This window comes from Dreissena polymorpha, chromosome 9, assembly GCF_020536995.1.
Source record: "Dreissena polymorpha isolate Duluth1 chromosome 9, UMN_Dpol_1.0, whole genome shotgun sequence".
Classification (NCBI taxonomy): domain Eukaryota; kingdom Metazoa; phylum Mollusca; class Bivalvia; order Myida; family Dreissenidae; genus Dreissena; species Dreissena polymorpha.
In genome coordinates this window covers 42,904,797-42,929,107 of record NC_068363.1, presented here as the reverse complement: position 1 = coordinate 42,929,107, position 24,311 = coordinate 42,904,797, and the positions used below count along the sequence as shown (strand labels likewise).

At 35.9% G+C, this 24,311-nt stretch overlaps 2 protein-coding genes across 4 annotated transcripts in view; one reads left to right on the top strand and one right to left on the bottom strand.

Moving 5' to 3' along the window:
* The window catches only part of LOC127844565 (membrane-bound transcription factor site-1 protease-like), a 42,272-nt gene extending 36,653 nt beyond the window's left edge, over window positions 1-5,619 (top strand). For all 3 annotated transcript variants that reach the window (XM_052374918.1, XM_052374920.1, XM_052374919.1), the window contains exons 23-26: window positions 296-442; window positions 1,848-1,970; window positions 2,137-2,263; window positions 3,548-5,619. In XM_052374918.1, coding sequence (XP_052230878.1) covers window positions 296-442; window positions 1,848-1,970; window positions 2,137-2,263; window positions 3,548-3,854 — 704 coding nt within the window. In that variant the 3' untranslated portion in view covers window positions 3,855-5,619. The remainder of the gene's footprint in view (window positions 1-295; window positions 443-1,847; window positions 1,971-2,136; window positions 2,264-3,547) is intronic.
* Window positions 5,620-12,371: 6,752 nt separating this feature from the next.
* Window positions 12,372-23,025, bottom strand: LOC127844329 (oxidoreductase UcpA-like). The gene is made up of 7 exons (XM_052374437.1): window positions 22,796-23,025; window positions 19,551-19,630; window positions 18,358-18,447; window positions 16,268-16,369; window positions 15,970-16,084; window positions 15,406-15,584; window positions 12,372-14,350 (listed from the first exon to the last, which is right to left on the bottom strand). The coding sequence occupies exons 1-7, from the start codon at window positions 22,806-22,808 to the stop codon at window positions 14,192-14,194; spliced, it is 738 nt and encodes a 245-aa protein (XP_052230397.1). The 5' UTR covers window positions 22,809-23,025; the 3' UTR covers window positions 12,372-14,191.
* Between the last annotated feature and the right edge of the window lie 1,286 nt (window positions 23,026-24,311).

Below are 24,311 nucleotides of genomic sequence, written 5' to 3'. Positions count from 1 at the left end.
GTGCAGTGTGCACAGGCTTAAATGGGAGGATACTTTGCAAACACGCTTCAAGCCCCTGACTGACAAAACTGCAATATCAAAGTGAATAAATGATGATAAAGTGTGAGTGACAAAACTTTACAATTAAAACGAAATGAAAGATGATAAAGTATAACTGGAAAAAAAAGTACAATCAAAGGGATTGAATGATGATAAAAATCATAAAGTATGACTGAAAAGCTGAATGATAAAAACAAAACAAATGATAAGTAGCTTTTACTAAGTACATCATTAGAAGACATTCTAACATTTCTAGGACATGAGGTGGTGAACGGTGACTCCAAGCCTGCGCCCAACGTGGCTGTGCTGGGTCTGTACCAGACGTCCATGCCAGGGCTGGGCGGGGGTCGAGTGGCGCTGTATGGGGACTCGAACTGTCTGGACAACAGCCACATGAAAAAAGGTGACGTATCCAAGTGTTGGTTATCATTGCAAGAAGTCATAAGATAGATTGAACAGTTTTGAATTACATATTTCAAACATGTATGTAAACACTGGGGTTTGTATGTACCGGTAGTTCAATCAGGGCCTAGTCGCTCAGAAAATTAACAAAAGGATACTGCTATGGTAACTATGGTTAATTGAATTGTGTTTACAGATACTTATAGTTCAAACAATGCGTTCTTAATGTATACATGTTCAAAATCTGCATTTAATGTTAACTTATTCTTCATATTTTAGATTTTATATGGAAGTTTATATAAGAAAAGAAATATGTTATTTGTTTCATAAGGTTAAGTCGCGGCAAAGCTTATTTAACCAGGGGTTTAAATTTTTAACAGATGGGTGCTGGATGTTTTTTTTCCAATTCTTATGTACAACATGGTTTTGTAGATGAGATAATATTACAGATCTAATCCCTTCCTAGTAGTTAAGGATTACTTATTTTATTTGAAAAGGCATTAGTAAACATTAATGCCATGTGAAAATCCTCAAAACAACAGATGAAAACGTATTGGAAAAGTAGTTATACTACTGAAAGTATACAGACAATATTACAGTTATACATGCAGAACATGAACTAAACCATGTGTGAGAAAAAATTGATATCTTATTCCCAATTCACATAACCCTTTACCAATCAGATACGCATTTTAAAGTGTTGATTGTCTGATAGAAAATCATATTACAGTGCGTTTTTTATGCCCCCAGAAGGGTGGCATAGAGCAGTTGAAATGTCCGTCTGTCTGTCTCTCCGTCCGTCGAAAACTTTAACATTGGCCATCATTTTTGCAATATTGAAGATAGCAACTTGATATTTGGCATGCATGTGTATCTCAAGAAGCTGCACATTTTGAGTGGTGAAAGGTCAAGGTCGATGTCATCCTTCAAGGTCAAAATTAAAAAAAAAAATCCAAGGGAAGTAATAAGCTTTAAAAGGGAGATAATTTCTTAACCTGCCAAATGATATATTGAACTTTTATTTAAAAGTGGCGCAATAGGGGGCATTGTGTTTCTGACAAACACATCCCTTGAATCATTTAAAATCGGGCCCAGTAATCAGCCCCATTCCCAATGGAAAACAGTATATATATATATATATATATATTACAAAAAAAATCTAAATCCAAAAGGACCCTGACCCATTTCCAAAATGGTGAAAATACACTGTATTAAATTGAAGACCTTACTTAAGTTAAGTTTTAAAGGCTTCATTTCTTACCCTAAGATCATAATGTGTAGCAAAAAGCATACAACCTGAACAGTTACAATGCAGGCTGTTTTGGCTTTATGGTGGTTGCATATAGCCATTTTCATTTCACTTCTTAGCCAGAAAGGGTTAGAACATTTTTGTATTCTGCCATCAGACTGCTTCTGGTTACTGAGTGCCCTACTCGAGTACACATCACACAGTCACCTTATCCCAGCCTTTACCAACCTGGAACCAGTCACACTCCCCCCGGCGGAGGAACTTCCTGTCCGCATGGAAGGTATGCAGGCTTTATCTAAGGCAGAATTTTTTTTAATGAAAAGCATTGAACTCGGATAATAAACACTCTCGGAGAAAACAAGGCTTGTTAAATTTAAAAAAACAAATAAAAAATACTTGATAGCTGAAAAATAGCTTCAACCCTAAAGATATTGATTATTTTCAAGGAAATCACCTTCATCGCTACTCCAAGGTCATTGAAGGTCACATGGGTACAGCGAGGTCGCGGCCGCTGCCCCCGTGCCCTAAATTGGTGTGGGCAAAACCAAACCATCTCAATGTTACAGCAGCCTCGTAAGTTTCTTTACAGTATACTTATAATGAAATATTATAAGAACAACACATTGGATGTCTATCTTAATATATGACCCGAATGTTAGATGTTTTAACTTGTTACATGAACTAGTTATGTTTAATAATATATAGTGTATTATATAATATTATATTATTCATGTGATAGCATTTGGTGGGTAATTTTCGGTTTTGTTTACTTGTGGGTACAATAAATAACCAAGTTATATATTTTTATGTCCCCCACTATAGTAGTGGGGGACATATTGTTTTTGCCCTGTCTTTTGGTTGGTTGGTTTGCGCCAGCTTTAACATTTGCAATAACTTTTGCAATATTGAAGATAGCAACTTGATATTTTGCATGCATATGTATCTCATGGAGCTGCACATTTTGAGTGGTGAAAGGTCAAGGTCATGGTCATCCTTCAAGGTCAAAGGTCAAATATATGGGTCAGAATCGCTCATTTAATGTACACTTTTGCAATATTTCAATATTCAAGATAGCAACTTGATATTTGGCATGCATGTGTATCTCATGGAGCTGCACATTTTGAGTGGTGAAAGGTCAAGGTCATCCTTCAAGGTCAGAGGTCAAATATATGTGGCCAAAATCGCTCATTTTATGAGTACTTTTGCAATATTGAAGATAGCAACTTCATATTTGGCATGCATGTGTATCTAATGGAGCTGCACATTTTGAGTGGTGAAAGGTCAAGGTCATCCTTCAAGGTCAAATGTATGGGTCAAAATTGCTCATGTTATGTCACTTCTGCACTATTGAAGCTAGCAATTTTATATTTGACATGCATGTGTATCTCATGGCGCTGCACATTTTGAGTGGTAAAGGGTCAAGGTCATCCTTCAAGGTCAAACGTCATATACGGGAACATAGTGTTTCACAAACACATCTTGTTTAATATAAACTATGTCTTTGGCAATTCTCCTACCTCCTGATTAAGTAGGACAGTTGTCAGCTACTGGCATAAGTATGTGCATTTAGCACTGGAAGACCAGCTCACCCAGGTAAAGTGTGAGCAGGTGAACTGACTGATGGGATATGAACTGAAAGTTGTACGAAAAAAATCATTACAAGCAAACAAACTTGCTTAGTTTTGTTAATCAAAGCTGTTTGGTATTAATATGCTAATGAAACTGAACATCGGACTTAGACTTAGTGAATGTTCATAAAGCGTCGTCCATGCAAAGGCTAATCTGGTACGCCATTATGCACATGTAATTAAGCCCTGTTTCACCAGGATTAGACTCGTTTTATTGTCCTTACCACAGCAACCTGTACCAACCCCAGAAGCTGTTGTCTGTGAACACCTTTGATGTCTATCACGTACCTCTCCCGATCGGCAAAGGAGATCTACCAGACATTGAAGCAGAAGTTAAACACGTACCAGAAGATACAGACACAGGACTTCCGCACAAGACTGAACGTGCCAGCGTGTTCCCAGCGCTTGCTTTCCTCGGTGCAGCTCTCGTGCTGCTATTTATGCTCAATCAACTTTACAAAAAACGTACAAAGCCTAAACGAAAGCGGCCTCGATTAAAGAATTACAGCCGCCTGGTGCAGGGTCCGTCTGTTTGAACCCTTAAAGAATGTTAGTGTGTGTTCATTTTTGAGCTCAAGTCAGGTTGGAGTAAATGTGAATGGTTTCGAATTCCAAGAGTATAAGTATTTGGACAGTTGTTTTAACAGTGTCATTCACCTTTTTTATGAGGTCCATTTTGTGTGTGAATTGTGTCAGTGTATTAATATGCAATTTTCATTTGCTATAAATTATAAAAATGGTATGAAGGCCATTAGGCATATCTGCAGTGAAAGTACACTTGTCTTGCTAAGCGTACAAACAACCGTGAAATGCCAACATTTGGGAGGATGAATGGATTCCTTAAGGTTAAGAAGGACTTTAAACACATTTATGTAACATTTAAGCAAGTATGAAAACATAATGTGTGTGACATGGGGGAAAAAACTGTGAATGGAAAGATTTACATGTGTTACTGTGTAGTGTGCATATGAAGTTTAAGACATCTGTGTTTGACCTTGTTAGCCAAGAGTTTGAATTTTATACAGCTTTTTATCCCAATCAATCATGTTTGTGACGCCATAGTAAGCAGCCCAATAGATCTTCATGATTGTGTTATATGATTGGTTTGAAAATGTGAAATGAATAGGTGTTACAACAAGTCATTTCAGATTATAATGGTGTATTGTAACCCTTTGGCGCTGGGGCCTTCAGGTCAGGTGTTACACTGGGCTGTTTGAGGCTTATGAAAGCTTCGATATATGAGAAAGAAATCAGCGGGCTTTGTTGTTGTTGTTGTTTGTATGTGCAGGTACCTGTGAAAACAGCAGCTTAAAGTGACACAGCGTGACAAGATTCTTTGTTTTATAATTGATGATATAGCAGTTATCAATTGTTATCTGTTTTAACTTTTAGTTTTTGAGTTTTCAGAGAAAGCCATATTTTTGCAGTGAAAAAGGAAAGTTTTTTTAATCACAAGTGGATTTAAATCAACAAGGTACAGGAACTGACAATTTTAATGCCCCCCCCCCCATAGGGTCTGTCAGGCATTCCGTTTTCGGAAGTTTTTTTAGGCAATGGTTTCAGATATTGAGCTGATTTCTGCTATGTGAGTGTGACTACATGACCTACAGATGAAGTTTTTATTATGCTCCCCCAAAAATTTTTGGAGGGAGCATATAGTCGCCGCTTCGTCTGTCCGTCCGTCCGTCCGTGCACAATTTTTGTCCGGCTTTTTCTCAGCAATTAATGACTGAATGATTTTTCACAGAGTTATGGCCCTTTGAAATTTTCTAAAAAAAAATTCTTGTCCCCCAAACTGCTGTGCCCTCAAGACCTTTTATCTGAATATATAGTGCAATATTGTGAAAAAAAACACCTTTGCCGAGCATCACCCGTCTTTGACAGTTTCTTGTTTTTTTATTGTTTGTAAACATTTTTAAGGTGTAATGGAGAATTTTGCTTGATAATTACGCATTGACAACATGACGTCCTTTCGCAATGCAAATTATTGATAATTTGCAATGTTCTTATTTACAATTTGTTACAGCTACTTGTTTAATATCAAAGATATTTTCCAATAAATTAAAGAAAGCATACATGATGAAGTGCTTTTAAACTGAATCATGTTGACAGTTTGAGAAATGTTCTGGAATACTAGCGAATATGTTAATCATTCCAATACTAATGATTTTTGTCTCATGGTGATTTTCTTATTTTATTTTGTAGGGCTTTCAATTTGTCTTTTCTCTTGAAATGTAATTATGTGTTTGGTTATTTATGCAAAGTGCTTGTTGTAGTGTATATTAAAGATGGAACTCACTATTTTGTACTTGATTTTCTTCAGGGATTACATTCTTCAAATTTGACCTGTTTTTACAAATTTCCTTGTGAAAAACTTTCTTAACATGAAGACTATTTCATATAAAGTTAATCAGTGCTTAATTGTTTGAAACAAGTACGGTAAATATTCAAGAATCAGTATGGTAAATAAAAACATAAGCCTTGCTCTGGGAAAATGGGTTTAAATGCAAGTTTGTAGGGTTGCTTCCCAGATTTGCCTGTGCAGTCGTCACAACTTAAAGGTCAAAGGGTGAATTTTAAAATTGGGCATAGATGGATTGTAAGTACTCAAACTGGTCATTCATAATGCAAATTTACAACAACTTTAAAATAATTACCATCATTAAACAGTGTCGCATGTAACACCAGACCATACTTGGATGTTAAAGGTCAAATTCGGCCATGAGACAGCTTGACTGGCATGTAACTCATTCATACATCATACAGTTTTTAAATAACTGATCACACACATGAAACAGCTTAACTGGCATGTAATTCATTCATACATCATACAGTTTTTAATAACTGATACTGGCATGTAACTCATTCATCTCCATACCTCAAAGTTTAAGGTCATGTGACAATCATCTCCAAACCTCTTAAGTTCAATGTCATGTGACACTCATTTCAAGGTCACACTTGAAGGTACACTACCTCATTAAGCCATAACAGCTTGTCCAGACTGTAACTAAATCATTCATCATGGAATTGTCAGACAACTTACTTCAAATGCCCTTATTATAATTATTGTAAATCTACTCCAATTATTACTTTTTAGCTCACCTGTCACGAAGTGACATGGTGAGCTTATGTGACCGTGTGATGTCCGGCGTCCGTATGTGCGTGCGTGCATGCGTCCGTCAACAATTTGTTTGTGTAGACAGTACAGGTCACAGTTTTCATCCAATCTTTATGAAATTTGGTCAGAATGTTTATATTGATGAAATCTGGGTTGGGATTGTTTTTGGGTCATGTGGGTCAAAAACTAGGTCACAAGGTTAAAAACTAGGTCAAATAATAGAAAAACCTTGTGTAGACAATAGAGGTCGTAGTTTTCATCCAATCTTTATGAAATTTGGTCAGAATGTTTATCTTGATGAAATCGAGGTTGGGATTGTATTTGGGTCATCTTGGGTCAAAAACTAGGTCACAAGGTCAAAAACTAGGACATAATAGAAAAACCTTGTGTAGACAGTAGAGGTCACAGTTTTCATCCAATCTTTATGAAAATTGGTCAGAATGTTTATCTTGATGAAATCTGGGTTGGGATTGTATTTGGGTCATCTGAGGTCAAAAACTAGGTCACTAGGTCAAATAATAGAAAAACTCAACAATTTGTGTAGACAGTAGAGGTCACAGTTTTCATCCAATCTTTATGAAATTTGGTCAGAATGTTTATATTGATGAAATCTGGGTTGGGATTGTATTTGGGTCATCTGGGGTCAAAAACTAGGTCACTAGGTAAAAAACTAGGTCAAATAATAGAAAAACCTTGTGTAGACAACAGAGATCGTAGTTTTCATCCAATCTTTATGAAATTCGGTCAGAATGTTTATCTTGATGAAATCTGGGTTGGGATTGTATTTGAGTCATCTGGGGTCAAAAACTAGGTTAAAAACTAGGTCAAATAATAGAAAAACCTAGTGTAGACAGTAGAGGTCACAGTTTTCATCAAATATTTATGAAATTTGGTCAGAATGTTTATCTTGATGAAATCTGGGTTGGGATTGTATTTGGGTCATCTGGGGTCAAAAACTAGGTCACAAGGTAAAAAACTAGGTCAAATAATAGAAAAACCTTGTGTAGACAGTAGAGGTCACAGTTTTCATCCAATCTTTATGAAATTTGGTCAAAATGTTTATCTTGATGAAATCTGGGTTGGGATTGTATTTGGGTCATCTGAGGTCAAAATCTAGGTCACAAGGTCAAATAATAGAAAAACTGTCAACAATTTGTTTATGTCGACAGTAGAGGTCACAGTTTTCATCCAATCTTTATGAAATTTGGTCAGAATGTTTATCTTGATGAAATCTGGGTTGGGATTGTACAAGGGTCATCTGGGGTCAAAAACTAGGTCACTAGGTAAAAAACTAGGTCACTGGGTCAAATAATAGAAAAACCTTGTATAAACAATAGAGGTCGCAGTTTTCATCCAATCTTTATAAAATTTGATCAGAATGTTTATCTTGATTAAATCTGGGTTGGGATAGTATTGGGGTCGCCTGGGGTCAAAAACTAGGCCACTAGGTCAAATAATAGAAAAACCTTGTGTAGACAAACGTGGTCACAGTTTTCATCCAATCTTTATAAAATTTGGTCAGAATGTTAATCTTGATGAAATCTGGGTTGGGATTGTATTTGGTTAGTCAGGTGAACGATTCAGGGCCATCATGGCCCTCTTGTTTGTTAGTTACTTCTTAAAATTACATTTTTATGCCCCTGGATCGAAAGATCGGGGGTATATTGTTTTTGGCCTGTCTGTCATTTTATGTGTGTGTGTGTCCCAAAACTTTAACCCAAACTTTAACCTTGGTCATAACTTTTGCAATATTCAAGATAGCTACTTGATATGCATGCATTCACAACTTTTGCAATATTGAAGATAGCAACTTGATATTTGACATGCATGTGTATCTATCTCATGGAGCTGCAAATTTTGAGTGGTGAGAGGTCAAGGTCATCCTTCAAGGTCAAATTTATGGCTTCAAAGCGGCGCAATAGGGGGCATTGTGTTTCTGACAAACACATCTCTTGTTCAACAATACAAAAAAAACTGTAGCTTGAAATTAATTAAAACATTGGCAGAAAACTCGAGCTATTGTCATAGCCAGCTGGTTGTCCGCTGTCCTCCGTAGGCGTCGTGCTAAAACCTTAACATTGGCCATTACTTTTTAAATATTGAACATAGCAACTGGATATTTGGCATGCATGTGTATCTCATGGAGCTGCACATTTTGAGTGGTAAAATTTCAAGGTGAACATCAAGGTATAGGGTCGAAATAACAAAGTCAAGGGAAGTAATAAGCTTTAAATGGACATAGTTATCTGACCTGCCCACGTATATATTTTTGTTAAATAAATCAAAGCGGCGCAGTAGGCGGCATTGTGTTTCTGACAAACACATTGTGGTAAAAGGTCAAGGTCATCCTTTGCGGTCTACGGTATAAAATACAAATTAAAGGGAAGTAATTAGCTTTAAAGGGAGATAATTATATTTGGCATGCATGTGTATCTCATGGAGCTGCACATTTTGAGTGGTGAATCTACAGTCACGGTAGTGGCTTTTAATTATTTGCTACTAAAAATAGAGATTTGTTACAGACAATTATTTTCAAGGGAAGTAATTTATATAATTATAAATCTCATATTATATATTTCCTTACCAATTATTTAAGTGCTTTTCACAGTTACTGTACAGATTTATTATTTAGATTATTTATAACCCAGACGATTGATTTGTCAAAGGTTTTTTAGCTCATCTATTTTTTGAAAAAAAAAAATGAGCTATTGTCATCACCTTGGCGTCGGCGTTGGCGTCCGGTTAAGTTTTGCGTTTAGGTCCACTTTTCTCAGAAAGTATCAATGCTATTGCATTCAAACTTGGTACACTTACTTACTATCATCAGGGGACTGGGCAGGAAAAGTTAGATAACTCTGGCGTTCATTTTGACAGAACTATGTGCCCTTTTTATACTTAGAAAATTGAAAATTTTGGTTAAGTTTTGCGTTTAGGTCCACTTTTCTCAGAAAGTATCAATGCTATTGCATTCAAACTTGGTACACTTACTTACTATCATCAGGGGACTGGGCAGGAAAAGTTAGATAACTCTGGCGTTCATTTTGACAGAATTATGTGCCCTTTTTATACTTAGAAAATTGAAAATTTTGGTTAAGTTTTGCGTTTAGGTCCACTTTTCTCAGAAAGTATCAATGCTATTGCATTCAAACTTGGCACACTTACTATCATGAGGGGACTGGGCAGGCAAAGTTAGATAACTCTGGCGTGCATTTTGACAGAATTATGTGCCCTTTTTATACTTAGAAAATTGAAAATTTTGGTTAAGTTTTGTGTTTAGGTCCATTTTATTCCTTAAGTATCAAAGCTATTGCTTTCATACTTGCTACACTTACTAACTATCATAAGGGGACTGTGCAGGCAAAGTAATGTAACTCTGACTGCCATTTTGACAGAATTATGTGCCCTTTTTATACTTAGAAAATTGAAAATTTGGTTAAGTTTTGTGTTTAGGTCCACTTTATTCCTACATTATCAAAGCTATTGCTTTCATACTTGCAACACTTATTAACTATCATAAGGGGACCGTGCAGGCAAAGTTATGTAACTCTGACTGGCATTTGGACGGAATTATGGGCCCTTTATACTTAGAAAATTGAAAATTTGGTCAAGTTTTGTGTTTTGGTCCGCTTTACCCCTAAAGTATCATAGATATTGCTTTCACACTCGCAAACTATCATAAGGGTACAGTAAAGGGACAAGTTGCATAACTCTGGTTGTCATTTTTACGGAATTATGGCCCTTTTTTGACAGGCTATTGCTTTCAAACTTCAAATACTTTCATGCTATCATGAGGTTACTGTACCTGGCAAGTTGAATTTTACCTTGACCTTTGAATGACCTTGACTGTCAAGGTCAAATTATTAAATTTTGCTAAAATTGCCATAACTTCTTTATTTATGATTAGATTTGATTGATACTTTGACAAAACTACTCTTACCTGACATACCACAAAAGACTCCTGCCAAACCATCCCCCGTGCCCTCCACCCCCCCCCCCCTAATTTTTTTTTATTTTTTTTAAGATCATCTCACAAATGACCACCACACCCTCACACTATACCCCCCCCCCACCCCCCCCACCCCAATTTTTTTTTGTTTGAAACGGTTAAAAAACACAAATATTTATTTTTATTATTTTATGTTTGAAATACCGTCCAACCATCGCACCCAAGAATCCCCCCCCCACCCCCCCCCCCCCCCCCCCCCCCCCCTAATTTTTTTTTTTTTTTTTTTTTTTTTTAAGATCATCTCACAAATTACCACCACACCCTCACACTATACCCATCCCCCCAAATTTTTTTTTTTTTTGAAACGGTTAAAAAACACAAATATTTATTTTTATTATTTTATGTTTGAAATACCGTCCAACCATCACACCCAAGAATCCCCCACCCCCCACCCCTGATTTTTTTTTTTTTTGCGTTTTTTATCGCATTTTTGGAAGATTATGTAATAAATGTCCACACCCCCACACTATACACCCCTCTTCACTCCACCCCTCCCTCCTTTGTGATTGAAAATGAGAGTCCCTTCACCTTTAAAAAGAAAATAGATGAGCGGTCTGCACCCGCAAGGCGGTGCTCTTGTTTAAATGATATAATTATCATTTCTTTGATGTTCATTACATACCTGTGGACTTATGTCCATAGATACATGATCAACTCGGGCTATGATCTCTTTTAAACCACAGGCCTTTTTGTCAGTGATGTCTGACATGGTCATAATTGACTGTGAGACCCTCCCCCCCCCCCCCCCCCCCCCCCCCCCCTCCCCCCTGGTTGGATTGGACAAAATTCAAGGGAAGTAATAACCTTTAAAGGGAGATGATTTCTATACCTGCCAAATGATAAATAGAAATTTTATTTCAATGCAGCGCAGTAGGGGCCATTGTGTTTCTGACAAACACATCTCTTGTTGGGTCACAAGGTCAAGGTCACTGTGACCTCTAAAAAAAAAAAAAATCTGACAAGCTTTCACAGCCAAGCGTGGCACCGTAATGCGGTGCTCTTGTATTGTTCTCGGTTTGTATTGAATTATCTTTATTTATTTATTAAAGTGTGCATGTGTTTATTTTTTAGCCACGGTGCAATGTTTTTCATGCATACATGTATGTATAAGTGGAACAGTTGATATTTGTTATAAAGTTTGTTGTTATGGCTGCTTGAATTTTTATTTATTTATTTACTGTTGCCTTATGCAGTGTATATATATTTTTTGAAAGAGTGTGTTGATTTTTTTCTATCAACATAGAAAAGAGGTTTATCATGATTTCACATTTAAAAACAATTAAAATATTTCTAAAATGAACTTTATTTGCCTGGTAACATATACCTGTTTACAATGTAAAATTTTGTTTTATTTCAATTTTTATATTCTGACAATTTTGAGATTTAGATATGTTGTTTGCTATTTGACATAATATTTGCTTAATAGTTAAAAACATATGAATCAGTGAAAAGAAATGTATGGTAATTGACCATTCTGCAGTGATGATCATTTTCTCAATTGCTGCATATCTAAGACAAAACTAAACTTGTAAATGACGAAAACTCAATTGTATGCATAGTTTCATATGGTATGAATTTGTGCAAATTGTATTAAATGGCTGAAACTATGCACCTTTCTTCAACTTATAATTTTCATTCAATGATTCTCGCAGATTTCTTCTTAGTGTGACTTTTCACGTCATGCTCATGTGTTTTTGTCTCAATACTGTGACAAGCTCTGTAACAGTTATGTACGATGGTGTTTTATATAAGAAAAAAAACACGTTGATTATGATAAATAAATTTGATATTATGCAGTAAAAAAGATGTCTTGGTTGTTATGTTATTTCTTAAATCTTCGCAAACATTTATACTTCTTGTATCTGTGAAACATAAGCATTTCTTTATAATGTGAAATATTATCACAGTGAAATATGAGGACAAAATATCTACCAATTTGAAATCTTTATTACAAAACAATCATAACATTTAGGTAGGTAATGTTATTGCAATTTATTCAATGTACATTATTTACTTGTTTGACAAATTCTTAAGCATTTATTGCTAAAAATGTATCTGCAAATTTAATCATCTATGTATTAACTAGATCATAAATGCATGTAGCTTGATGCAAATAGACCAAAACTATGTCATACATACAAAACATTGATAGCAATACCAATTGCATAGACAAAGCACTTTGTTCAATTGATCTTGATGATCTGGTAATGATATAAAGGAGTTAGATTTCCAAAATGTCAAATTTAAGGCTAAGCTCGTATGTTCAAGCATGCTAGGACACCTTAGGGCTCCAATTTGGCACTCGCAAATTGCGAGTAAAATAGTTTTGCGAGTTATTTTTTAAATATGCTTGCCAAAATGTGAAAGTAAAATTTTGTTAGTGTAACTATAACAATCTCCATAATACATTGTAACCTGTCATAAAAAATCTTGAACATTCTTTTAATAGAAAATCACAATATGTGTAGGTTAACTGCCCAAAGTAAATCTAGTCTGAGTGTAAGGTATGATATAACAAGACTCTAGTCTGAGTGTAAGGTATAATATAACAAGACTCTAGTCTGAGTGTAAGGTATAATATAACAAGACTAGTCCAAGTGTAAGGTATAATATAACAAGACTCTAGTCCAAGTGTAAGGTATAATATAACAAGACTCTAGTCAGAGTGTAAGGTATAACAAGACTCTAGTCTGAGTGTAAGGTATAATATAACAAGACTAGTCCGAGTGTAAGGTATAATATAACAAGACTCTAGTCTGAGTGTAAGGTATAATATAACAAGACTCTAGTCCGAGTGTAAGGTATAATATAACAAGACTCTAGTCTGAGTGTAAGGTATAATATACCAAGACTCTAGTCTGAAGGTATAATATAACAAGACTCTAGTCTGAGTGTAAGGTATAATATAACAAGACTCTAGTCTAAGTGTAAGGTATAATATACCAAGACTCTAGTCTGAGTGTAAGATATAATATAACAAGACTCTAGTCCGAGAGTAAGGTATAATATAACCAGACTCTAGTCCGAGTGTAAGGTATAATATAACAAGACTCTAGTCTAAGTGTAAGGTATAATATAACAAAAGATTTTTGGGGGTAAACTAGTTTATATTCATACATGAAACATTTTTTCTAAATACTTTTATATAACTGACAATTATTTGCAATTAATATTTCCATCAAGTTGTAACTATTTGCTGCTAAATATAAATAATAAGCACACAAGTTTTGACATTCTATATTGATGTTGTTTCAGTATGGTAACCATGTATACAAAAATTGCAGTTAATTAAAGTATATAACTGTATTTAAAAAAATATTTTAACTAAAAAGTCTTTAAAAGCGATTTTAGAAGATTTGCTAATAAAAACATTTTTGGGTTCAAGATTATCACGTGCTATGATAAGTACATGTTCATATCACGTGCTATGACTAGTACATGTACATATCAGCATGAAGACAAGTCCTCAGGTAAGCAGTAATCACTTCCATCACAAAATACATTGTTCCATCATTTTGTTTGTTTTTATTTTGTGCACATGTTCATATTTCATATACTGTTTACATAATTATAAGGTTTACAATAAGAAATGACAATGAAGAAAAATAATTGATAAAAAAACAACAAATGTAAGAACTAAAATAGTTGATTGACCATCATCGTTTGGTGTATAAGGGCGACATGGTTTTATTTGAGCTATGTGAGGAGGTTTTCTAGATGGATTACTTCCGGTTCCACGTCGTGAGGTTCTAAAACCCATACTTTGCAGCATTCTTACCAAGCCTTGATTTCATGTCATCACGACTTATAATCTTCACCACGCCGGAATTACGAGACTGTGCCAGTGAAATTACCAGATCACCGACAGAATCATGGCCTATTTGTGGTGCTGGGACGTCTTTGGTCAGCTAAAACAAGAAAAACTGTCACTTTAAATGGTCTCCTTAAACAATACTGCCACTTGAAATGGTCCACTTAAACAAAAAAGACTGTTACCTTAAAGACTGTCTTCTCTAATAAGAAAGATTATCACTTTAAATGGTCTGTTAAAATATAAAAGACTATCACTATCAATGGTCCGCTAAAACAAGAAAGACTGCAATTTTTAATTGTCAACTTCAATGAGAAAGACAGTTTCTTTTAATAGTCAGCTTAAACAAGAATTTCTGTCTTTTTCAAATGGTCAGCTAAAATTTGAAAGACTTTGCCTCTTTAAAATCACAAAAGAGTCACTTCAAATGGTCAGTGAAAAAGGAGAAAAACTTTGTAAATTTAAAAAAGCCCAATGTATTATCAGAAAAACTTACTTCAAACAAGATTTTAATCGCAAACTAAAGCTAATGATGGGAAACCTACTGTTTGCTGTTTTTACCCCCCCCCCCCCCCCCCCCCCCCCCCCCCCCCCCCCCGGAGTGGAAACATAGCACTCTCAATTTATCTTATGATTTATAAAGACTTGTATAATATATAACTAAAAAATCTCTAAAACGGCAAGGGCAAGGGGTTAATGTAGATTGGTCCTTTGCAAATTTGTTTCAAAAACATGATCAGTAAGTCTGTCAAACATTTTTCTTTATTATTTTTTTAATATATATATAAGTCAATTCCCACTGAATAAGGATGTACAAATACATAAATTTTCGGAATCTCTATGCAAAATTACCTTCTTTCTGTGTAAATGTAAAGTAGAATGATCAAGTAGCAAAAATTAGCTAAAACTCTTAAAAAGTGAACTCGGTCAGGTCAGCGGTAACAAACTGCATGCCTCAATGTACTACCGCCTGTATGTAGGCCTCAATTTACTAAACATTCTATTACAATTGCATTATACAATTAATTTTATACCCAAGCCATAATTATTTACAAAATGCAAATGCTAGTCTGTGTATTCTTATTGGTAAGATGCCATTTGGAACGCATTTCTGCATCAGTTCAATATTTTTAGAGCCCATCCTATAATTACCTTAGGCTGTACCATGAGGCCAATACGCATCTCATTTATAGTGACTTTCGAGCCCTGAAACTCGGCCAGTGCAGCCTGCGCAATCCCATACACACATGAACCCGCTATCGCCAGCATGGACGCAGCGGCCATGGAACAGCTCTCCCCCAACATGCCCGTAATGAACATATAGGAAGAGCCTGCAAGGATATAGATAGAGAAACTAAAGTCTCATCACTGTTTAACGTTTAAGTAAATGATGTCAAGTCCAATCCATCCCTATAGATTCTAAAAAAATGTTACCGAGAATACATGTAGCTTGAATTAGGTTCGGGATTGGAATACTAGCTCAATTCATCATGAAGTTCCTTTATTGGAGTCAGGATATGAACATACCGGTAAGCTCAATGCTAAATTAAGTTCCATCATAGGAGCCAGTACTTGAACATTAGCTCAGCTCATTTTTAACGAAGTTCTTTTATCGGGGTCAGGATTGGATTAGCAAGGACATAAGGAGCAACCATTTTCGAGACTTAATTCAGTAATAACTTAAACTTGTGATAAGATCTTTCTTTGCCCTCGTACCTTCATGCTTAGCAAGCACTGGTAGGAAGGTCTTGGCGACGATGAAATGCGACTTTGCACGCTCGTCAATGTGTGCATCGAACTCGGCCAACGTCCTACTAGTAAGAGGACCCTCCTATCAAACAGTTCAGAAAAAGCAAATGAACCTTACAAGAGTGTTTTTTCGAAAATCTAGTTTAGGCAGAAAGTGTGGTCCCTGGTGACACTTTACGAACATGCATTAAAGTCCGTTCCATAGTGAGGCCATTTTTTAATATCAAGCAACTAGGTTGTGTGAATGTAGACAAATGCCACTCACTGCCCACCAGCCCCCAAATGAGGAGACCACGTGATGCACCCCGCCCTGTCCCTCCAACTGCTGGAGAATCTTTTGGGCCCCGGCCTCTGTGGCAGCATTTGCCTGAAATAAATGAACCATGAAAGCCCCACTATCCAAATACCCTCATGCAATAAAAGACCCGCCAGCAAGAAAAGACCATACATCAAGCAAAGACCCCCAGCAAGCAAAGACCCGCCAGCAAGCACATCAATCAATACCCTCAATCAATCAAATACCCCCCATCAATCAAATACCCTCCATCAATCAAATACCCTCCATCAATCTAATACCCTCCATCAATCAAATACCCTCCATCAATCAAATACTCTCCATCAATCAAAAAATCTCCATCAATCAAATACCCCTATCAATCAAATATCCACCATCAATCAAATACCCACTATCAATCAAATACCCTACATCAATCAAATACCCCCCCCCATCAATCATATACCCTCAATCAATCAAATACCCTCCATCAATCAAATACCCCCATCTATCAAATACCCTCTTTTAATCAAATACCCACCATCAACCAAATACCCTCCATCCATCAAATACCCTCCATCAATCAAATACCCTCCATCAATCAAATACCCTCCATCAATCAAATACCATTCATCAATCAAATACCCTCCATCAATCAAATACCCTAATCAATCAAATATCCACTCCCCTCATCAATCAAATACCCTCCATCAATCAAATACACTCCATCAATAAAAAAACATCAATAAAATACCATCCATTAATCAACTACAAATACTCTCCATAAATAAACAAGATGTGTTTGTGAAACACAATGTCCCCCTATATGATGTTTGACCTTGAAGGATGACCTTGACCTTGTGAAGGATGACCTTGACCTTGACCTTTCACCACTCAAAATGTGCAGCTCTATGAGATACACATGCATGCCAAATATCAAGTTGCTATCTTCAATATTGCAAAAGTATTCATAAAATAAGCGATTTGGGCCACATATATTTGACCTCTGACCTTGAAGGATGACCTTGACCTTTCACCACTCAAAATGTGCAGCTCCATGAGATGCACATGCATGCCAAATATCAAGTTGCTATCTTCAATATTGCAAAAGCATTTATAAAATAAGCGATTTGGGCCACATATATTTGACCTCAGACCTTGAAGGATGACCTTGACCCTCACCACTCAAAATGTGCAGCTCCATGAGATACACATGCATGCCAAATATCAAGTTGCTATCTTCAATATTGCAAAAGTATTCATAAAATGAGTGATTTTGGCCACATATATTTGACCTCTGACCTTGAAGAATGACCTTGACCATGACCTTTCACCACTCAAAATGTGCAGCTTCATGAGATACACATGCATGCCAAATATTAAGTTGCTATCTTCAATATTGCAAAATGTTAAAGTTGGCGCAAACAGACCAACAGACCAACGGACCAACAGACAGGGCAAAAACAATATGTCCCCGACTACTATAGTGGGGGACATAATAAAAAACATCAATCAAATACCCTCCATCAATAAACAAAACATCAATAAAATACCATCCATTAATCAACAACCCACCATCAACCAAATACCCTCCATCAATCCCTCAATCAATTCAATTATTGCAGAATTTGCTTGTAATGAACATCTTATCAAACAATTTCAGTCAAATACAATGAACACAAAATTATTCGCTGGACAATAATGTTCGTGGGTCAGATCAGCCACAAAATTAAATGTTCTCAAAAGTTTATTCGAATTTCTTATATCAGATAATAACAGAAATTTAAGATGCAACGAAAATGCCTGATTTATTGACCTAATGAATCAATACATTTTCCCATCGAACTTGTTGTTTACTCCAACTGAGCCAGTTTCGAACTCAGTCGAGAAATAACTTGCGCAAATGTTCTCACCACGTTTCATGAAGATTGAGCAACAAATGCAGCCTATAATTGATATGTTTAAAAATGTAACCAAATACATTGATTTAGAATTTATGTAACCGATACTTTCCTATTGGTCACTTTTTTGGTGTAACTTGTTTGTGGCAAACAATGATGTTTGGAAAGAGAATATCGTACCTCAATTAGAATGAGATTCTTTTGCAGCTCAGGTTCGATTTTCGCTTTTAGATCATTCAGATTTGCGAGGTTCCGTGAGCTGACGGCCACCTGAAAGAAATCGCATAAATTACGTCATTGTGTAAGAGTGAACGGTGTCACCGTGTCAGCGAAATATACATCATGGAGAAGAAGGTTAAATCAACATGATGAAGGACACAGAATGAAACGATCATGCAAGCTTTGTATGTTTGAACTGCAGCATGATTTCATTTGAAATATTGCTCAAAGGGGTTCACACAAACATACACATTTGGGTAAGAATAATAATTGCATGTAAAGATGTTTGTTTATTAACACTATAAAATAAATTAATTTTACATGTAGACCTTCATCTCAACGAGAATGTACCGGGTGTTTGCTTTAATCTGAAACGCTATAGATCTACTCGCTGAACTAAAGCGAGAGATTATAATGCACCATTTACAGGCTAATATCGATCTTATAACTTTGCTTTCGACCACATGTTATATACACAAATAGTGTTTGCCGACTTATATTCAATATTGCTCAATTTATTTGATTTCACTGCACCCGATTACAACTGGTTTTCTCGTATCATTACCCTGATCAGTTGGCCCATCAGTATTCCTCAAAAGCTTCCAAACATATCCGATCTGATGCACATATTTGATTCTGAATAGTCACGTATAATGTGTGCAAGTTTCAAGGGAAGAACTTTAGCACAGCCCTTGTTGTCCATGGCCACTAGCATGTGTGGCCTGTCCCAGAACTGCTTGGCAAACTCATGGACAAACAATGGTGCCTATTTAGAGAGGCTTAGAGAGAAAAACTACTCTCGGAGGCAAAGATCACGAGACAAGGACCATTCTGATTTTCTTTGGCGTAGACGAGCGAACCATGGATAAAAAGTTGGTTTATAGTTATGTGATCCATATTCTTTTATATGCAATACAAACCTCCAGCATTTAACAGACAATAATTCCCAACCAAAACTCCACTCAGCAACATCGTTTTGGTAAAATACAAAAAGAAAATTATTATCTCTTGCCTAAGAACGCGCGATTGACTGAAGACATACCTTGGCGCCTTGTTGCGGGAAGCTGATTGAAGAAAACCTTGGTCCTTATTGCAGGAAGCTGACTGAGTGCTTACCTTGAACCCTTGTCACAGGAAGCTGACTGCAGGCTTACCTTGGCCCCTTGTTGCAGGAAGCTGCGCACGATACCTGACCCTACTATGCCACTTCCACCCCCCACGAATGCTGTACGTCCTGTAAGAAGCCAGCTCAGAATTAAGCTTCGTTCTGGGCAAACGGGGCTTAATGCATGTGCGTAAAGTGTCGTCCCTGATTAGTCTGTGCAGTCAGCACCTGCTAATCTGGGCGACAATTAAAACTACGCATTAAGCCCCTTTTTTCCGAGAGCGAGACTCAAGTGTGTGTTACTATTCAAGTGCCAAACCTTACAATGAACAACCGGTCATTGTTGATTATTATTGTTTTAATTGAATTTTCGTCACATTTAAAGGTCTTTCAGTCATGTCACAGCGATCAGTTAATATACTCACACTTTCCTTAAATAAGATGGGTTTTTAAGTCAATGTGCATATATTTATTAGAGTACCTGACAAGCACCCTAGCTACTTGATTAGAGGTAGGGGAGAATGAGCTACGCTGCTTGACCCCAAATAAGATGTACCCGGGAACCTATTTATTTATGGTCAATATAACCCCTATTGGTGCAAAAAGGAACCATGTTGCATTTAATTGTTATGTCACACAGTACCTTTTTGTACCAAAGGGGCGATAATTACCTGTAGTCGCTATAAATACTTTTGAAGGCTTTTGTTTGTGATGGGCAATATTTTCTGAAAGCGATTTTTTTATAACGGATAGAATAACAGAAATAATAGAATAATAGAATATTTACTCCCAAGTTCTTTCCAACATGTTGTCCAATTGGTCGAAAAACAAAAGGCAGCCATTGATTATACTAAATGCATCTCCATATTTGACCAAGCCCTTTACAAGACTCTTACTTTTTATCGCTGTGAATTGATGGATTTGGTGACCGCTTAGCGTTCAGAAGGGCCCGGGTTCGATTCTTTTTCTTGAGGTGCTATACATTTTCTTAAGATACCGGGTCTACAGTAATTCTGAATTGTGGTTTTCTGTTCTTTGTTCGCATATTTCCTGTTGCCATGGTATTACAAACCCAAAATAAACGTTTACGAAAAAATAACCGTATAATTTAAGAGTCTCATGCATTCCTAATTACCAACCATCATTGTTTTCCCCCAGTTTTTATAATTAAAATAATCAATTTATTAAAAATTCAATTCAATTAAAAGATTTCACTCAAGCGAACATAAATATTACTAAAAACATTACTTATTTGGTAAATATTTATACATAAATGCATTATATATGCATTCATAGCAGTAAATGATGTGTAACCAGTTAAATTAAGAAAATATAAGCAAAGAAGTGTTGTCGTCTCCCACGATTAACAAAAAAAAAAAACATTTTAAAGGCATATGCCATTTCAATTTTTGTCATTACAGCAAAAGGAAAATAAAACTTAATTAAATATATAAATTTTATATAATATATCCTAGGTCAAATAAAAGAGAAATATAAAATATTAAGTTTCACCACACAAATTTAGAGTTTAATATTCACGTTCAATGATATACATATAGCATTGGTATCTATACAACTAGCATAGAATGCTTACAAGAATGAATAACAGGTAATACATCATTTGTACGCAAACGCAATCGGGCCCGAACAAGTTAATATTGATTAGATTATATCAGATTGATATTCAGAATACCCGGTAATGTTGTTTCTATATAGGCTGATTTTAACTGTGCAAACGTCAGTTAAAATATGTGAAAACAAGGGACAAAATTGTCAGAAAACCAGGTTTTCAATTTGAAAAAAAAAGTCGGATAAAGAGAGAAAAAATCAAACAGAACTGATTGTTTATGATTAACCCCCTTTGTTTCAAAATAAATCTATGTTTAGTCGTGGCGACCTTGACCTTGGAGATATTTACGTAATTCTTTCGTGCGACACACCATCCAATGATGGTGGACAAATGTGCCAAATGATTTTAAAATCTCACAATGAATGACATAGTTATGGCCCGGACAAGCTCATTTATGGCCATTTTTGACCTTTGAACTCAAAGTGTGACCTTGACCTTGGAGATATCTATGTTATTCTTTCGCGTGACACACCGTCTAATGATGGTGAACAAATGTACCAATTGATTTTAAAATCTCACAATGAACGACAAAGTTATGGCCCGGACAAGCTTGTTCCGCCGGCCCGCCAGCATTAAATGCTTTAAATGCTTTATATTGATAAATTTAAACATTTGAACTAAAAATCTCCAGTAAAACAACAAGAATAAAATTTAAAAAAAGGAAAAAAGTAACCCTCAACAGGGCTTGAACCACTGACCCCTGGAGTCCTGGAGTAAAAAGCCACCCGCCTAGACCACTCGACCACCCACACTCATGTTTTGAGCTTTATAAGCAATCATCGTAGTTTCCCAATATATCGTTACGCGTCGATACGACTCTTTATCTGTTGGACGGCCCCTTTAACGGGGTCCTTCTGTGCCTGAGCCTGCATAATGTGTGGATCCAGCACTCCAATCCAATTAAGTAAACAAGACTCAAGGACGTAGAGACGAATAGTGAATTATTATTTTTACAGCTATTTGATTTTTTCTGAAAGATTTTTTTTCAATTTCGGTGTGGCATTGAGTTCTTGTCCTGCAGCTGGGAAACATGAGTTAACAGTGTGTGTGTGTGTGTGTGGGGGGGGGGGCATACTCGTATGCAGAAACAAATACTCGTATGCAGAAACAAACAAATATGAGTCGTATGAAGAATTAATATCGGGAAATCCCACAGAATAACATCCTTAATGCACACCAGTTTTTCATATTGTAACACGTTTGAAGTTAAGGCAGAACGTTGTCTATTTTGCTTAGTTTAGTATTTTTAACTATTTCAGTTATTCAACCGGGCCTATTGGCGTTAATCTTTTACAACATTTTAATGGATGTTCATAAAGTCTCAAAGTGGTACATAAAGGGACTGGTAAATAAAGGGAATGGTACATAAGGGGTCACACCCGATGTTCACATGGATTAGTCCAAATTTTTGACGCTCTCAAATATTAAGCTACTTTTCTTATGGGTAATATTTGATCCAAAGAATTTAGCCCATATAAAAAGTATCTCTAAATTCTTTGCGCGTCTTATAAATAAGACTACACATGGATCAGACAGAAACGCTCACTCTGGATTAGCATACGTATTTTTGCAAAAATAAAAAATCTAAATCTAAACAGCGGAGCTCAAAGCATTCAAGAAGAATTAACATTAGCATTGACTATATACATATATTTATATCTTACCTGAAAGTGCCATGCTTAGATGCAACTGATTGGTGTGCTGTACGTAGTGTTTTTCTGTATCTGCACTGACGTACTGTATTACATAGATTTAAACTAGGACTCTTAAGCGTTAGATTATTTAATGTTCTACATTTCGACCCGATATCCTTTCTAAGCACACAGAAACTGGACTCTTCGGCGATAGTTTATTTATTGTTCTATATATTGACCCGATATTCTATGTATAGCACACATTTCCATGCTTGTGTAACAGGCTTACCTGTTAACCCAGGTTAAAGTACACTAGTAGTGTAATAAAACATAAAACAAATGCCATTATACGCAGTTTATTTGGAAGTACAATACTAAACACTAGAATACACACCAACAGACTAAATGTTTTAACTGACTGATTGGATAATAGAACCGAATAGATATTAAAATACACTAATATACCAGGATGGTTTCAACAGACTCTTTATAATAATAAACTAAATAAATATTTAGAATTTAAGCCACTAAAAATAAAATAGTTCCTACTGACTTTTCTCGTTAACGTAGGCAGGAGCTGCCTTCAGTGTTGGTGAGAAAAAGCAAAATAACATAGCAATCCCAGGCTTATATACCATTGCCCATTAGAGGCCCTGTCTCAACTTGACACATAAAGTTACAATAAATAAATGTTTTACACACTAGATTAAACATAAACAGAAGTAATTTTATGGGCCTCCCATTTATATAACTAAAACACCATGAAATCCATGAGAAATAAATGGTCACGAAATTAAGTAGACTAGCAAAGACTGGTTACAAGATGACATTTACAAAAGAATAAGTAAAATTAGACTGGAGACTTAATTACAAAATAGACTTCGTTATGTAAAATAGTCATTCCTGCTACATTCCCCTCCCCTTAAAACCTAAATTATAAATGTTAATTTAATTTAGTTTAAAAAAAACAACAGCAGGAATGATACACATGACATTTTAAAGACCTGAAATAAAACGAGTGAAATCGAAATCGTTTCAATATAGAAACATGCATAACGCTGCAATTAAATATAGAAAACAACATGTTCAACAGTGGTATTAGAATGCCAATAGTAGCAAAAAAAAAAAAAAAAAAAAAAAAAAAAAAATGCAACACAAAACAAAATCAGCTTTTATTTTTTTTTAAAGAACACACGATTGTCTTTTGATAACTCAAAGGTTCTTTAAAAAAAACTGCAACACAAAACAAAATCAGCTTTTAAATTTTTTAAAGACCACACGATTGTCTTTTGATAACTCAAAGGTCTCATCCCTACAGTCAGCACGTTCTGTAGTCAAGGACACGCTGGCCTCTTCTACGTCTCTGGCACGTTGCAGCCTGAGTCGTTGTCTGTGGTCCACCATGTATGGAGGGGTCCCCTTTGGATCGATGTACGCCTTGTTTGGTACTTCCCTCTGGATTGGCGTGGTCAGCAAGTGGTGAATTTTTCGTTGGTGTGCCACCAAATCTGGTTTTCGCCCAAACTTCTTATTGCAAGAGGGGCAG

Excerpts from the sequence above, each read along its gene's own strand:
- LOC127844329 (XM_052374437.1), bottom strand. Across the intron at positions 18,448-19,550 it reads TCCTGCAACAAGGGGCCAAG|GTGGCCGTCAGCTCACGGAA; the intron begins GTAAGCCTGCAG and ends GATTTCTTTCAG. Across the intron at positions 16,085-16,267 it reads CATTTGGGGGCTGGTGGGCA|GAGGGTCCTCTTACTAGTAG; the intron begins GTGAGTGGCATT and ends ACTGTTTGATAG.